This window comes from Ursus americanus, chromosome 32, assembly GCF_024610735.1.
Source record: "Ursus americanus isolate L20-20 chromosome 32, mUrsAme1.1.p, whole genome shotgun sequence".
NCBI classification, from domain to species: domain Eukaryota; kingdom Metazoa; phylum Chordata; class Mammalia; order Carnivora; family Ursidae; genus Ursus; species Ursus americanus.
In genome coordinates, this window is record NC_142158.1 from 12,435,034 (window position 1) to 12,449,507 (window position 14,474).

The following is a 14,474-nucleotide window of genomic DNA, read 5'->3' on the forward strand; positions in this document are numbered from 1 at the left end:
GACAGACTTTATCCTGATATTTAATAATCTGACGGTTACTCTAATAATCTAACCAAAAAGGAGAGATCAGGATGTCAAGTAAAATTCTAGTTTTGTTCTGCCTTTTAAGGGATTTTTCTCTTCATCAATTCAACCCACATTCAAACTCATGGATACAATCTCTCCCGACTCTGTAATTACTGTACTTATTTGAATACTTTTTTTTTTTTGGACTCTAATTTTAATCATTTTCTCCACTTTTTTTTTTTCCTACGGCTGACATCCATTTTTATTTCTTAGTGCAAATACCACTCCCCCCCCCCCCATGAAAATTTTCCTCCCGGCTCTGTTGGGAGTTGCTTCTGGAGTTGTTTCCTCTTGAGATCTCAAGTGCTTTGTGCTTATTTTATCATTAAAAATTCCACCGTAAAAATTTATTGTTTATATGTCTTTTTTTCCCCTAGACTGTAAACCTCCTGGAGGTAGATTGTTTCTTATTTATTTTTATATATCTCCTTGCATTAGTTCTGGATCCATTCTCCTTTCTTCCTATCAATCCCCAAATGTTATTTGGAGCAGTAAATGTGCCTGTACAGAGACTGCTTGCTGTTTCTCATCTGCCTTCTTTTTTGTCACATGAAATGCAGATGTCATGGTTAGAGCTCCTAAAGCTACCTTATAAGCATAAGGATAGGAGCAACATTCCAGGGAGGCAAAGGCAAAGTTAGAAGAAAAAGCTGACTCCAGCCCTAGGCTCTGGGTATTGAGAGAAAAATAAATAATTGTTAAAAAGTCACTGTTTTTCAGGTATCTGTTACTAGTAACTAAACACATTCCTTACTGATATACCTAGGTAATCAGTGACTATTCAATAAAGGGTTCAAAGAATAAAATTTGCTAAAAATGAAATAAGCAACGAGAGGGAAAGAGGTGGGGGAGATGGGAAAAATGGGTGAAGGGCAGTGGGAGACATAAGCTTCCAGTTAACGAAATGAATAAACAGGTCATGGGGATAAAAAGTACAGCCCAGGGAATATAATTAATGATATTGTAATAGCATGTATGGTGACAGACGGTAGCTACTCTTGTGGGACCACAGCATAATGTATATAGATTTGCTGAATTACTATGCTGTACACCTGAAATGAATGTAACATTGTGGGTCAACTAGGATTCAATAACAAAAGTTTTTCCATTAAAAGACTTATGAAACTAAAAAAAAAGAAAGAAAGAAATAAGAAACCTGTACAATACCATATACCCCAAAAGCATTCCAGAAATGCTAACTGTTCCACATGGAGAGGCCATGACATCTCTGTGGCAACTGAAAGGGCCCCACTGAGATCTCTGTGCACTGGAATCAATGATATAAAAGATTTACACTAAAGTCGGAAGAAAGTCAACTGTCTAGAAATACTAACAAACACAAAAAGAGAGCTTAAATATAATAGAACTTCAATAATTTAAGTAATGCTGCCACCATGTGGCATTTACTCCCCTCTTCTAGAAATAAAATTTTATAAAGAAAAAGATGATTGTTCCCCTGTGCATTAACTTTTTGAAATATAGAAACTACAAACAACTTTAGTATGAAATACTAGTCAGGCTTTCTTAAGTGAACTACATTTAAATGCAAGAGAGATTTAAAGTTCTAGAAAGTCCTACTAACTCTGTTTCACCATTCCTCTCTGCCCAACCATACCATCTGGGGACGAATCAGAGGATGTTATTGTTTGGACCAAGATACAAAAGAGCTGTAAATAATGCAGATATATATTCAAATCAAAAGCATCTAAAATGCTTTCAGCTTTTTTCTTCTAATTTGAGGGGAAATGTCAGAACACAATACACAGACAAGGTAGTTGACCCTGATACAGGAGAGTTTCCATGCTACTCTAAACCCTCAGGAAGACCAACTAAGGAGGTTATCATGTAAAAAGCCTGGATCAGGTATGCGACAAGAAAAGAAGTGGGGCCGCCTGAGTGGCTCAGACAGTTGTGCAAGCCATTCTTAGTTTCAGCTCAGGTCATGATCTCCACGTCCTGAGGTCAGGCCCCGCATGGGGCACTGTGCTCAGCACAGAGTCTGCTTGTCCCCCTCCCTCTGTTGCTCCCCCCACCCCCTGCTCACTTGTGTTCTCTCTCTCAAATAAATTTTTTTAAAAATTTAAAGGAGTTATGTTACACTTAGTTGAAGATAACCACTTCAACTTAGCTGACAAGATATTTTTGAGTCCTTCAGAGGCCAGTCTTTAATGACAATATGAGAATGCTTCATGAAGGGTGGGTCTGTGCCTGTCTTCTTCACCAGTACAGCACTGGTTCCTGACATCATGCCTCACACAAAACAACTGCTCAAGACACTTACAAAATAAGCTTGTTTCTATCACACCTGGTGTGATCATTTTACTCTCTAGTAAACATTTTTCTAATATAATGATCATGTCATTTGCTTAGCAAATCTCTATCTTCCCTAAAATGGAACCCAATCTCGTTCAAATTATTGCAAATTCTGAATGAAAACATTTTTATTTGACTATACTTGCTACCATCTTTCTCATTATTAATAGTAACAATATTCATCTAACACCTATATGTCAGGAATTTTTAAAAATAACATACCATTCAATCCTCACAAATAATGCACAGTATATACTATCGCTCCATTATTAAGTAGGCACCTTAAGCCTTAGTAAAGCAGGTAATCATAGCTGGTAAGGGGGGAGCAGGATTTGAACTCAGAGACGTCAAGCTCCAAGACCCATGTTCTTTTTCCACTCAACATAGCTTCCTTTCCAAAAAGACCTTGGAAGGCTTCAGGATGTGGAATGCAGGTAATTCCTTTCCTCTCAGACACAAGCCCATCTTCTCTTGGCAACTATCTTCTATCCCAGTTAAAAGAGGTGTTGACTTCTACAGGAAGTGAGCTCTTGAACATAAGATAATCAACTGCATAAATGTAACACTTCTTTCATATGCCACTCAACACTCAGCTTCACTTGTATAGATGGCCCTTTCACAGAAACCATCTACATTATTTAAAGAACACTGATGTAAGTACAATGACACATATTCTAGGGATAACTCAGCCACTAATTAGCAATGTGTAACTTTTCACTCTTATGAAAAAGATGACTTATGACATTAGCAGACATCAGAAAACTCAGTTTTAGTCAAGGCGCTGCTGCTTGTTCTTTTGAATCATATTAGGCACCTGTAATGCATCAGACATTGGTTTAGGCATTTTTAAAAAAGATTTGTTTATTTATGAGAGTGTGTATGCATGTGAAGGGGGAGAGAGAGAATCCCAAGAAGACTCCCCACTGAATACGGAGAACGACACAAGGCTTGATCTCACAACCTGATCATGACCTGAGCCAAAATCAAGAGTCAGACATTTAATTGACTGAGCCACCCAGGCACCCCTGGTTTAGGCATTTTTAATACAATGGAGAATAAGGCATTTTTATACAATGAGGAGTCCTGACTCTTACAGCACCTCTATTCTAATGAAGACAAGCAATAAACAAATAACAAGAAAGTATCATGTATTTACAAGAGCTTATGGTAGGAAAAATCTAAGATGGCCCTTAAGACTCCCACCCCTGGTGTATACACACCTTCTCTCAGTTATTCAGTCAAACCCTAACCTAGGTGCTACTGTATATATATTCCACAGATTTATTAAGGTCCCAAATCAGCTAACTTTAAGAAAGGGAGATGATCTTCAGTGGCCCTGACTTAATCAGGGGAGTCCTTTACAGAGTCCAGACTCTTCCTAGCAAGCGTAAGAGGGAGGGACTCCACGTCAGTGAGACTGACTTACAGTTTTGTTTTTGTTTTTCTGGTTTCTTTTAAGTACATCTGTGGGGGTAGAATTTACAACCCTGAGATCAAGAGTCACATGCTCTACCAACTGAGCCAACCAGGTGCCCACAATTTATGGCTTTGAAGACGGCAGGGGCCACCTGCCAAGGAATGTGAGTGGCCTCTAGGAGTTCAGAGGGGCCCTTGGCTGATAGCAAATAAGGAAATGGGAACTTCATTGTACCAGGGAAAAGAACTGGACTCTGAGTTTCAAATAAGAACAATGTCTGACCAACACCTTGATTTTAGCCTTGAAAGACTCTTAAGCACAGAACCCAACCATGCCACCCCCAGACTTTATTCTCACTAAGGAACTGGTAATCTTCACATAGCATGATAAGGGAATCATCTCTGGATAATATTCTGTGTGTCCCAGATTATCTGTATCCCACCAAACAGTAATGATGATGAAGACAGCTAACATTTATTCTTAGATACCAGGTAATATTCTAAGATATACACATACAGACACATGCATTGTGTGCACATGTAACCTTTAATCTTTACACTCATGCTGTGAACTAGGTATTACGTAGATTTTAAGTAAGAGTCTGTTGAACTCAGAAATGTATCTGATGCTGCAGCTCTGTCCCTCATCTTGAGTGCCCTGGGCTACAGGCTTTCTGTAGTTTTAAAGGATTTATGAAAAGGTTCTTTCCTTTTGGCAGGTTTAGACTTCCTGTTTGGTTGGAGTCTTATCTGAAAATAGCACCCCAACTTACAGAGAAATTTTCTTGTGCAACACCATTTACCATCTATCTGACAGTAGCTCAGGACGTTACTGTTGAATGCACAATGAACCAATTATACATGTGTAAAACACCAGTAATATGAAACAGGATGCCAGGCTGGTGCATCAGTATTGCTGGAGGACAGCATGAAACGCTCAGTGGCGGACAGTAAAGCCAGCAAGGTAGAGGGGCCTATAGAAGGATGATGCCTGGACTTCATCCTGTAGACAGCAATATTATTAAAGGGTTTTAAAAAGTGAAATAACGTAAGAGCACTCTGGCAGCACAGTAAGGACTGGATTTGACTGCGCTGATGAAGCAGGCACACAAATCAGAAGGGATGGAGATTTATGAGTAACAGCCAAAAGAAATGGTCACTGAAAGTGGGCCCTAACTGGGTAAGAACAGCCAAGGATGAGTCTCATGTTTTAACCTGAGGACTTTGGGTGGGTGCTCATGCTCCAACTGAGAAAAAAATACAGCAAATGGATCTGGAAGACCTATACACACCAGTCTTTAAAATCTTTTTTTCACTATATCTCATTTTACAGATGAGGAAAACTGAGACCAACAGGTAGTGAATACTCCAGAGTAGGCCCCAGCACTTGAGTGCAAGTCTCCTGCTGCCTAGTCTTATGCTCCTTCCATGAATGCTAATGCCTCTGAATGAGTTTTACTTTGCCTATTTTATGAACACACGAATGGAAATCAGAGATTTTAAAACTAGAGAAGTCCCCTTCTGCACATTAACATACTAACAATTAGGGCAGTATCTTTACAAAACAAGTTTTAAATACTCACTTCAAATTCTTTCACAAAATAACGGGTTTCTCCTTGAACAACTGGTCTGTGATCTAAAAGCCTTGAATGAATTTCTCCAAGGTCTATAAAGACAAAATGAAATTCAGAGTTAATCCACGCTGGGTGGCACAGTCTCTAGTATCTTTAGTTTGTTTTACTCTTGCCAATTCCCATGAATAGATGTAGGTCAAAATCTAGTTTAGACTTGGATTGAGAGGAAATCTCATCCACGGCCAGTAAATTGATATAAGTACTTCTGAGAGCAATTTGGCAATATCTGAAAAAGCTCCAGACATGTATACCCAGCAATTTCATGCCTATGTGTTGCTCCAGAAAAACTCTTACACAAATGAAAGACATTTATAAATGTTTACTACAGCAAGAGTGTAATGTCAAAAGAAGAAAAAAAGGAAACAATCTAAACATACTCATACAATGGAATACTATAAATCAGCAGGTAGAAATGAATACACAAGGGTTACATTTACTAGCATGGATAAATCCCACAAAGATAATGCTCAACAAAAAAGCAAGTTTTAGAAGGATAAAGCCATTTTATATAAACTTAAAAAACATGCAAAAAGACACTTCCTGTTGGGACACATACAGCAGCAACAAAACTAGAAAGAAATGCATGAGAACAATAAACAGCAAAACCAAGACAGTGGTTACCTTTAGGGAGGAGGGAGAGCAATGCAATTAGAGCAAAGTACCCAGTGGGCTTTGAATGTTTATTTATTAAGATGGGTGGTGAGTATGCATTACAGGTCTCTGTACTTTTTGTTAAGTCTGAAAAAGCTAACATTAAGGGAAAAAGTTGTGAATTTTAAACTGTTTTTGGTAAGCCATCCTATTCATCCTACTTTGTAACAACTATATAGTTTAAGAAGTAAACCTCAAAACTCCTGGAGGAAATTAAATCTCCAAATAAGAACATGTAACATTCATGTTCATTTACTGACATAACCTGTTCCTCTAATTTTTTATTTTTGTGGACATGCAATGGGGCAACGTTTCAATTCTTTATTTAAGGAGTTTTAATAGGCTACATATTGGGAAATGTTAAGTAAAAAAATATAAAGAAAAGTATTACTTCTATTTAAGTCCTTCAATGATTCATTCATTACCCAGAACACTTCTGTAAGAAAATAATAGGAGCTCATTAAAAAAAAAAAAAAGTTCTACGCTTAGTTAGGTTTGGGAAACAGGAGATAAGATCAAGTTAGACACGTTCCTTTACCTCATCTGGGTAAATACCTTATCTGGGAGCCTATAGTTTACTTATATGAATTACTAACACCCAAGTGAGGGCTACAGTATGCAGAAATTTATGGACCTTTTTTGATAAGAGAACCTATGTGGCAAAGAGTATCTGTTCACATTTCAATAAACACCAGTGTCTGAAACACGACTGGCTGACAGGCTGAGGTTCAAGCCTCCTAGTGGCCATATACGGTCCTCCATGTCTGCCTCCAGCCTCCTGTCCCCCACATTCGCAATTCTGAACTACTTGCAGTTTTCCAAACACATCATGCTCCTCATGAGTCCTTGCCATAGTCCATGCTCTGGAACCCTTCCCCAACCTCTGCTCTTCCTTCAAAACTGCTCAGACATCACACTTCCTTGAGATTTTCATTCCTTCTATTCAGCTTCCTCCTAGTTTTCAAGGAATGCCCCTACTTTCTGTTCCCAAAGCACCTGGAGCAATTACTTCTAGCATACTACTAACTATATTGTCCTGAAACTGTATCTCTCTTCCAGTGAGTATCTCAGAGACCAAATTATTTAATCCACAGAAGACATATGAGTGAACATGTATTTCTCTGTGTGATGGAGAAGCCATTAAGCTTTGTTATTTGGGGAGGTCTTCCGCAGCCTGATATAATGAGAACTTACTAGGCCTTTGGGGAGAGAATTCAGTTCTGTTTAGAAGTGGATAATGATTACTTCTAAAACCCTGACTGTGCCCCCAAATTTAAGAGAGTAAAGATCTGGGGAGAAAATACACATGACCACAGAAATTAAGCAACTAGTCTTGTTATAACATTATAACAACAAAGCAAGCACATTAAAATGCAGAAGTCCCAAGGATTACAAATTCTCCAAGTCTGAGAGCGTAAATGTAAGCTACAAATACTCACTTGAGTTCGACCCTAACCTTACTACCTGCAAAGCATTCTTTTGTTGTTTGATATAATCTTTTGTCCTCCAACAGTTCATACTCTAATGTGGGAGCTGGACAAATATCCTTTCACACAAAAGACAGAGATAAGCACTTTAACCGGAAGATCAATATGCTGTGTGGCTATGGAACAAGAAGGGACGGTCAAGTGTAGATCTCTCATTATCTAATAAAAGAATTTTCTCCTCTGGCCCTGAATTTCCAGGCCTTTTAATGTAATATACGGAACAATTTACTGCAATTTCTTCTGATAACATCCCTTGCATCACCAAACAGATGTTACTCTTCCTCACTACTTCTAGATCCATTCCCTCTCTTCCATCCCTGCTTGTCTCACTGGCACTATTCGAACACAGTCACTCCTCTCTGTCACCCACTCCACAGAGTTCTTGTCATTTGCAATAATGTTTATAAAGTTGCCTCGAACACTGAACTAGCAAGTACTGAGCTACTGCTTCTAGAGGAAATACAGGCTTAGGTTCCTGCAGGCCTCTCGGCACATTTCTGCCAAATCAAAATGCCATTTGTATCGCACAGGTTTGTTTACCAACATCCTTGTAAGACATGCCAGTCTCAGCATTCCAAAATCTGCTCTTCCAGTGTAACAATTTCTCCTGTGTAACACTTACCGGTTATTTGTACCCGCATAACCTACTTCACCTGAGTGTTAGGTCGAACATTTTTCATACTGCACCACCTCTGAAAGTACAGCCAGCCCCAGGCCAGAAGGGTTTAACATTTTCCTGTCCTTACCCAGCTGACCATGAATTTCTTTGGCTTTCAGCCTCACAAAAATGCTGTCCACTACACTCTCTCAATCATCTCAGGAATCCACAAAGTTAGCTGCTTTCCCATCACTTCATCGCACACTATAAATGCTACTTTGGCACATTCCAGAACGGCCTAACACACAAATTGGTGAATGTCCTTCTTTTTTCTGGATTGTTGACTGATCAACATTTACCTCGCACCAAACAGCACTCTAACTCTAACACAGTTATTTTCTCTGTAAGGCACACCACAGCTTTCTTGTGCTGAGGGAAAACTCGGCACTATACACTTTGGGGATCATTTTAAAAAGCAAAATCACCATCAAAAAGCACAAAAATGCGAAAAATATGGCACTAAATAAAAAGCAAAAAGGACACTTACTTATAGTATAAGAACTAAAACAAAAAGCAGGGCATTGCCTTGTTCAGTCTCAACTACAAATGTGCATGTAGGGAGACTCAAATTTTTCTCTAGTCTATGCATGTGGGAATGACCATGAAAGCACCATCAGTATTGACTTTGGAGTTACAAATTCATTTTAGCAATTAGGCAAATTCACAAACACGGTTATCTGCCTGAGTGCTTTATTTAAAATACACATCAAACCACATGATTCTCATACTTACTGCTGGATGGTTTCCTGCCATTCAAAAAAAAGTCTAATCCCCTTGAAAAAGTAAGAAGTCTTCTATGGTCTGATTTTCACCAAACTCCACCTCTCTCAGAGTCATACTGTAGCAATGTATGTAGTTTCCCGAACATGCCATGCTGTTTGAGGCCTCCACACCTTTGCTCATGCTGTTCCAAACTCAGTTCAAAAGAGCCTTGCCCTCTTTTCTTAACTGTTAACACCTGATTCTTTAAGACTCAGATCAGAGACTCCGGTGTCCAAGAAGCCCTTCCTGTTTCCCAGTCCTTACCTCCTAACACCCAAACCATGGGCCAGAAACCCTTAAAAACCCAGGGCACAAGTACTGAAATCATTTATTTATGTTTCCCTTTCACGAGACTCTGGCAATAAAATTCAACAATGATCTGTTCACAGCCGATGGTCTCTAAATAAGGATGAATTAAAAACAGCTTTTCAGAATGAAAAGACTGAATGGTTCCATAAAAAAAGCCAAGGAAATTCTAGACATATTTTTAATTAAAACTCAATTTTCAATTAACTTGAAAAACCTTCCTTGAATTATCTTTTTCAAAAAAAAAAAATACATGAAAATAGAACTATGCATCAAGGGATACACTCAACAGGGTGAAAAGGCAACCCACGGGATGGGAGAAAATATGCAAATCGCCATGAGCAAGAGGGTTAATATCCAGACTATATAGAGAAGCCCTATAATTCAACACAAAAAACTACCTGATTGAAAAACGGGCAAAGGACTTGAATAGACATTTCTCCAAAGAAGATATACAAATGGCCAATAAGCACATAAAAAGATGCTCAACATCACTGATCATTAGGAAAATGCAAATTAAAACTACAAGACAGAACTTCATACCCATTAGGAGGGCCACTGCCAAAGACACAAAATAGCAAGTGCTGGTGAGGATATAGAGAACTGGAGCCCTTGTGCATTGTGAGACTGTAAAACAGTGCAGCGATTACTGAAGACAAAGATTAAAAAAAGAATTATCATTTGATCCAGAGATTCCAGCTCTGGGTATACATACGCTGGAAAGAACTGAAAGCAAGGACTCAAACAGATAACTGCATACCTGTGGTCACAGCAGCATTATTCACAATAACCAAAAGGTGCAAGTAACCCAAGGGTCCATCCAGAGATGAATGGATACATAAAATGTGGTTTATACATACAGTGGAATATTATTTAGCTTTTAAAGGGAAAGAAATTCTGACACATGCCACAACATGGATAAACCTTCAGGACATTATGCATAGTGAAATAAGCCAGTCACAAAAGGGCAAATACTGTATGATTTCATGTATATGAATTACCTAGAGTAGTCACATACAGAAACAGAAAGCAGAATGGTGGTCGCCAGAGACAAGACGGAAGGGGGGATGTTGAGTTAGTGATTCACTGGTACCATGAGTTTCAATATGGGAGGATGAAGTTATGGAGATGAGTGGTGGTAATAGATGCACAACAATGTGCATGTATTAATGCCACTGAACTGTACACTTAAAAATGGTGAAGATAAATTCTATGTCACATGTATTTCACTGCAATTAAAAACATTTTTAAGTAGCAGTTCACTTACGATAGCACATACAAACATTTATAATTTAGTCCTTACACTCAGGCACCACTCCCACACTCCTAACCAGATTTAAGAGACAACCCGAAGTCTAAAAATAGCCACAGCCAGCTGTGCTGGAGCTGTCTACAATCTTGACAAATAAGGGTAAAATGAAATAGGCCAGCAACCGAAGGACTCTGGCATCCTACAAGGGCTTCAACGCTGCAAGATATTGGAACAGATGGGATCAGCATAGGGTTAAGAAAGGATAAGGATAAAAAATTAAAAAAAAAAAAAAAGGATGAGGATCAGAAAGTGCAGCATCTAACTGGCAAAGATCCTGCTACAGGAAAACAGGGCTGTTGTGAGCTTTGGGAACCAGGTATTCAGGTTCTGTGAGAATCCGGTATGTAACCTCCCAGCGCAAAGCAGACAAGACAAATGGACATCCGTACACTTGTATAGCGCTTTAATGTTTTAAGATGCTTTCATATATGTTATCTCATTTACTCCTTGCATGGACCAGGAGCAGACAGAGGCAGAGTAGGTAAAGCGGACCACCCAGTCACCCAACTCCTAAGCGATCTGTAGGGGGGCGTAGGCCCTTCCTGACTCCCAAGCTCGATTCCTCCGTAAGCATTATAGGACGGTCTTGAGGCAGCGTCCAAAGCAGCTCCACGCTCCAAGGTCCCCGGCTAGGGAAAGGGGAGAAGGGGCGGGGCCCACGACTCACGTCCGCGGCCTTTTTGAAAAAGTAAGAAGGATTGGGTTGGTTGGTTGTTACTGGGAGGCACCTGGCGTAGGAAACCGAGCCGGCTCTGGCCGCGACTCCCGCACCTCCCACGAACGCGAGGTCGCCCGGGAGCTGGGGGGGCGCCCTGGGGAACGGCCCCGGGTCAGAGGGCGCCGCTAGGGAAGTGGAGTAGCGCCGGGCTCCACCACAGCGATAGCCCTACCACTCCGTACCCTTGATAATGAAATGCGCTGGCGAGCCCGCGGTCCCCAGCGAATCCTTCTTCTTGTCGCCGCCGCCCGGGGTGGCCTCACAACCCACAGGGGTCTCCGTCCCTCCGCCACTCATTGCGACCTGCTCCGCCCACCCGCCTCCGCGTTGCGCCTGCGCAGACCTGCGCTGCCCGCCTTCCGGGCGCGGGTTCGGGACGTCATCAAAGGGCGTGGGGAAAGCTGAGTCTACGCAGCGGGCAGTTGTGTTAGCGTAGGCAGAGGTGGGAACGTCAAGAAGCAGATGCCGCCATGCTGGGTTAGGGCAGTTGCTGCTGGAATTTGAAAGCGTGAAATTCTGTTATTTCTCATTAAACTTGCTGGAATTTATTGTGCTTTAGAGAGGCTGGGAGAGAGGGGATACAGTCGCAGAATAATATTAATAGTAATAGAAGTATAGTATCTCTATTATTACCTGCCACCAAAATTTTATAAAGCATTTTGAAGTGCTTTGCCACTTTTGGTCATCATAGCAATTCGGGGAAACAGTTTTATCATTTCTTCCTAACAAATGAAGAAACGGGGTTACAGGTTAAGTAACTTGCCCAAATTACTTAGGCTTATTCGTGCCCATGTGAAGAAAAAACAAATTCGTTCTTGGTATTTGTATGTAGAAAATTTCAACCAGTTGTTACGTGGTCGAAGATAAAATACATGTAATTATGGAAGGGACCGGTTTGCTCGGCTGCTTTGAATTGTGGTCGTGAAGTGTCAACTTTGGAGCTGCATGTATCTAATTGCTGCTGTTTGTTAAACTCCAGAAAGTTCATCTTGTAATAGCAACAAGTCTTCATGTTTGTTCAACGTATGGACGACGTGCAGCTTTCCAGTGGCTCCTTCACTTCGTGTGTTCATCCAGTGGTTCTTTCTAAGAATCATCTAGTCTTCCCTTGTCCCTGTCTTTCTGAGCAGCCCTTACCCTCCAGGGTCTTGCAGTCTAGTGCTGAAGAAGGAACATAAGCCAACATTTACAATATGAAGCCTATAAATGATAGAATGGAGGAAGGTACAGTACACACGTGGGACACCTGGGGGTGGGAGGTGGGCAGGAAAGACTTCCCAGAGGAGGCACATATTTGTCCTCAGAACCGAAAGAGATGTTGGTCAGGTTGGGTGAGAAGAAGATGGAATTTGGGGTTTTCTAGCAGAGGAAATAACAAGCCCAAAGGCAGAGAGGCATAAAATAGGTGACTTAATGCATGATATGTACACTTGGTTAATTGCAAGTTGCCGAATCTGGTTTGTAACCTTTATGGTCTCAATTTCATTTCCTTAGTGTTAGCATCAACCTCTTGAAAATGTAATCATTTTTAAAGCCCTTCATTATTCTCCCCACTTCTAAGTACTTTTCTTTTTCAAGTTTTCTTCTGCACCTGCAAGCCTAAGTTTCCTTTCAGCTTGTCTTCTTGGTGTCTTTGAAATACTGGAAAATCCTAAAAGTCTCACTATAGTACAGTGAGGTGAATCCTTCTTCCACATTAATGTGGCTGTTAAGTATGCTGATTCTGGGTTCCACATTAAAAAATTCTGTTTCGTTAGTTCTGGGGTAGCAGCTACCCCCTATTATCCAACTGCTGATTGATTATAAATGATAGAAGAATTCTAGGTGCAGTAATAGTTAAGACTTTGGAACCGGACGGAACTGGGTTGAAGTTCTGGCTCTGCCACTTGCCTGCAGTTCCTTCGATGTAAAATGGCAATAAAATATCGATTTATAAGGTTGTGATGATTAAAGAAGATAATACCTATAATGCACTTAGTACAATGCTTGGCACATAGCAAATAATCAATGAATGTTATTATGACTACAGTAACCTCCTCTATCTCCTTTTAAAGCCCTGTATAATCTGTTCTCATTCTTCCAATCCACCTTTATCACCCACCACTAAAATATCTTGTACTTCTTTTTAGCACTTTACAATTTATAAAATGCTATCATGTATCATATGCATGTCTCTTAATCTCATGAATTTAGTTGAGGTAGCTGTTAAAATACCCACCTTGATGAGTACGCTGAGGGTCAGAGGACATGGTAGAGTATCCAAAGATGACTGCAGTGACTCCTTCCCTCCCTGTGTACACATGCAACATGCTGCTCTTCCCATCAAGAGATGGAGTTTGTTTCCCCTCCACTTGAAACTGGACTGGCTTTGTGATTTGCTTGGACAAAAGAGAACATGGTGAAAAAAATGTTGTGCTGGTGTTGGGCCTTGAGACACCTGGTAGTTTCGACTTTTACTGTCTTGTCAGGAAGTCCAGACTGTCTGGCTGTAGGAAGGCCATCAGGTGGAGAAGCACTGGAAGATGAGACATCACGTGTAGAGAGAGGCTGTGTGCGTGAGAACTGAGCCACCAAGCAGTCAGCGTGAGGCCCCTGATGTGTGAGGGAGCCATTCTTGGCTCTTTTCATCCCAGCCATCAGCCTTTTTGAATGCAGTTGCACGAACTGCAGCGGAACTGATACCACCACACAAAGCCAGAAAACCGCCCAATGAAACCACAGTATTGTGAGAAATAATAAATTTTGTGTGGGGAAATAATACGTTGGTGAGAAATAGTAAAATTTTGAGAAATAATAAATAAATTCACTAATTGGCGTGTGTTTCAATTATGCCCACCTCTCCTAGACAGGATTTACGGCGAGTTACAATGATCCATATACTCCCATAAGACAGCATCGTAGCTATGAAATAGCAGAACCATAGTCAGAGCTCCGGTCTTTAGGCTACAAAGCTGGTGCATTTCAATGTAACAAAGCCCAATCAGCTAGGGGGGCTTTCCACTGTTCCATGACTGTGCCAGGCATATTTCTGCTGCTTCTCTTTAGGCACTCCCTTCCTGGAATGCTTTCCTTGCCCCACCTGCCTATTCAATTCAATAGCTTTATTTGTGTTGTATAATAAAGAATTGCGCTGATCTTTGTTCCTGGTTCC

The 14,474-nt window shown here is 40.6% G+C and overlaps 1 protein-coding gene across 2 annotated transcripts in view; it reads right to left on the reverse strand.

The window, feature by feature from the left end:
- BLOC1S5 (biogenesis of lysosomal organelles complex 1 subunit 5) overlaps positions 1–11,663 on the reverse strand; it is a 45,713-nt gene extending 34,050 nt beyond the window's left edge. The window contains exons 1-3 of one of the 2 annotated variants that reach the window (XM_087857974.1): positions 11,506–11,659; positions 11,273–11,281; positions 5,379–5,461 (exon numbers count right to left, since the gene is read on the reverse strand). In XM_087857974.1, the coding sequence (XP_087714100.1) occupies positions 5,379–5,461; positions 11,273–11,281; positions 11,506–11,620 (207 nt within the window). In that variant the 5' untranslated portion in view covers positions 11,621–11,659. Of the gene's footprint in view, positions 1–5,378; positions 5,462–11,272; positions 11,282–11,505 lie in introns of both variants that reach the window. The other variant, XM_045811509.2, reaches the window with a different exon arrangement.
- Between the last annotated feature and the right edge of the window lie 2,811 nt (positions 11,664–14,474).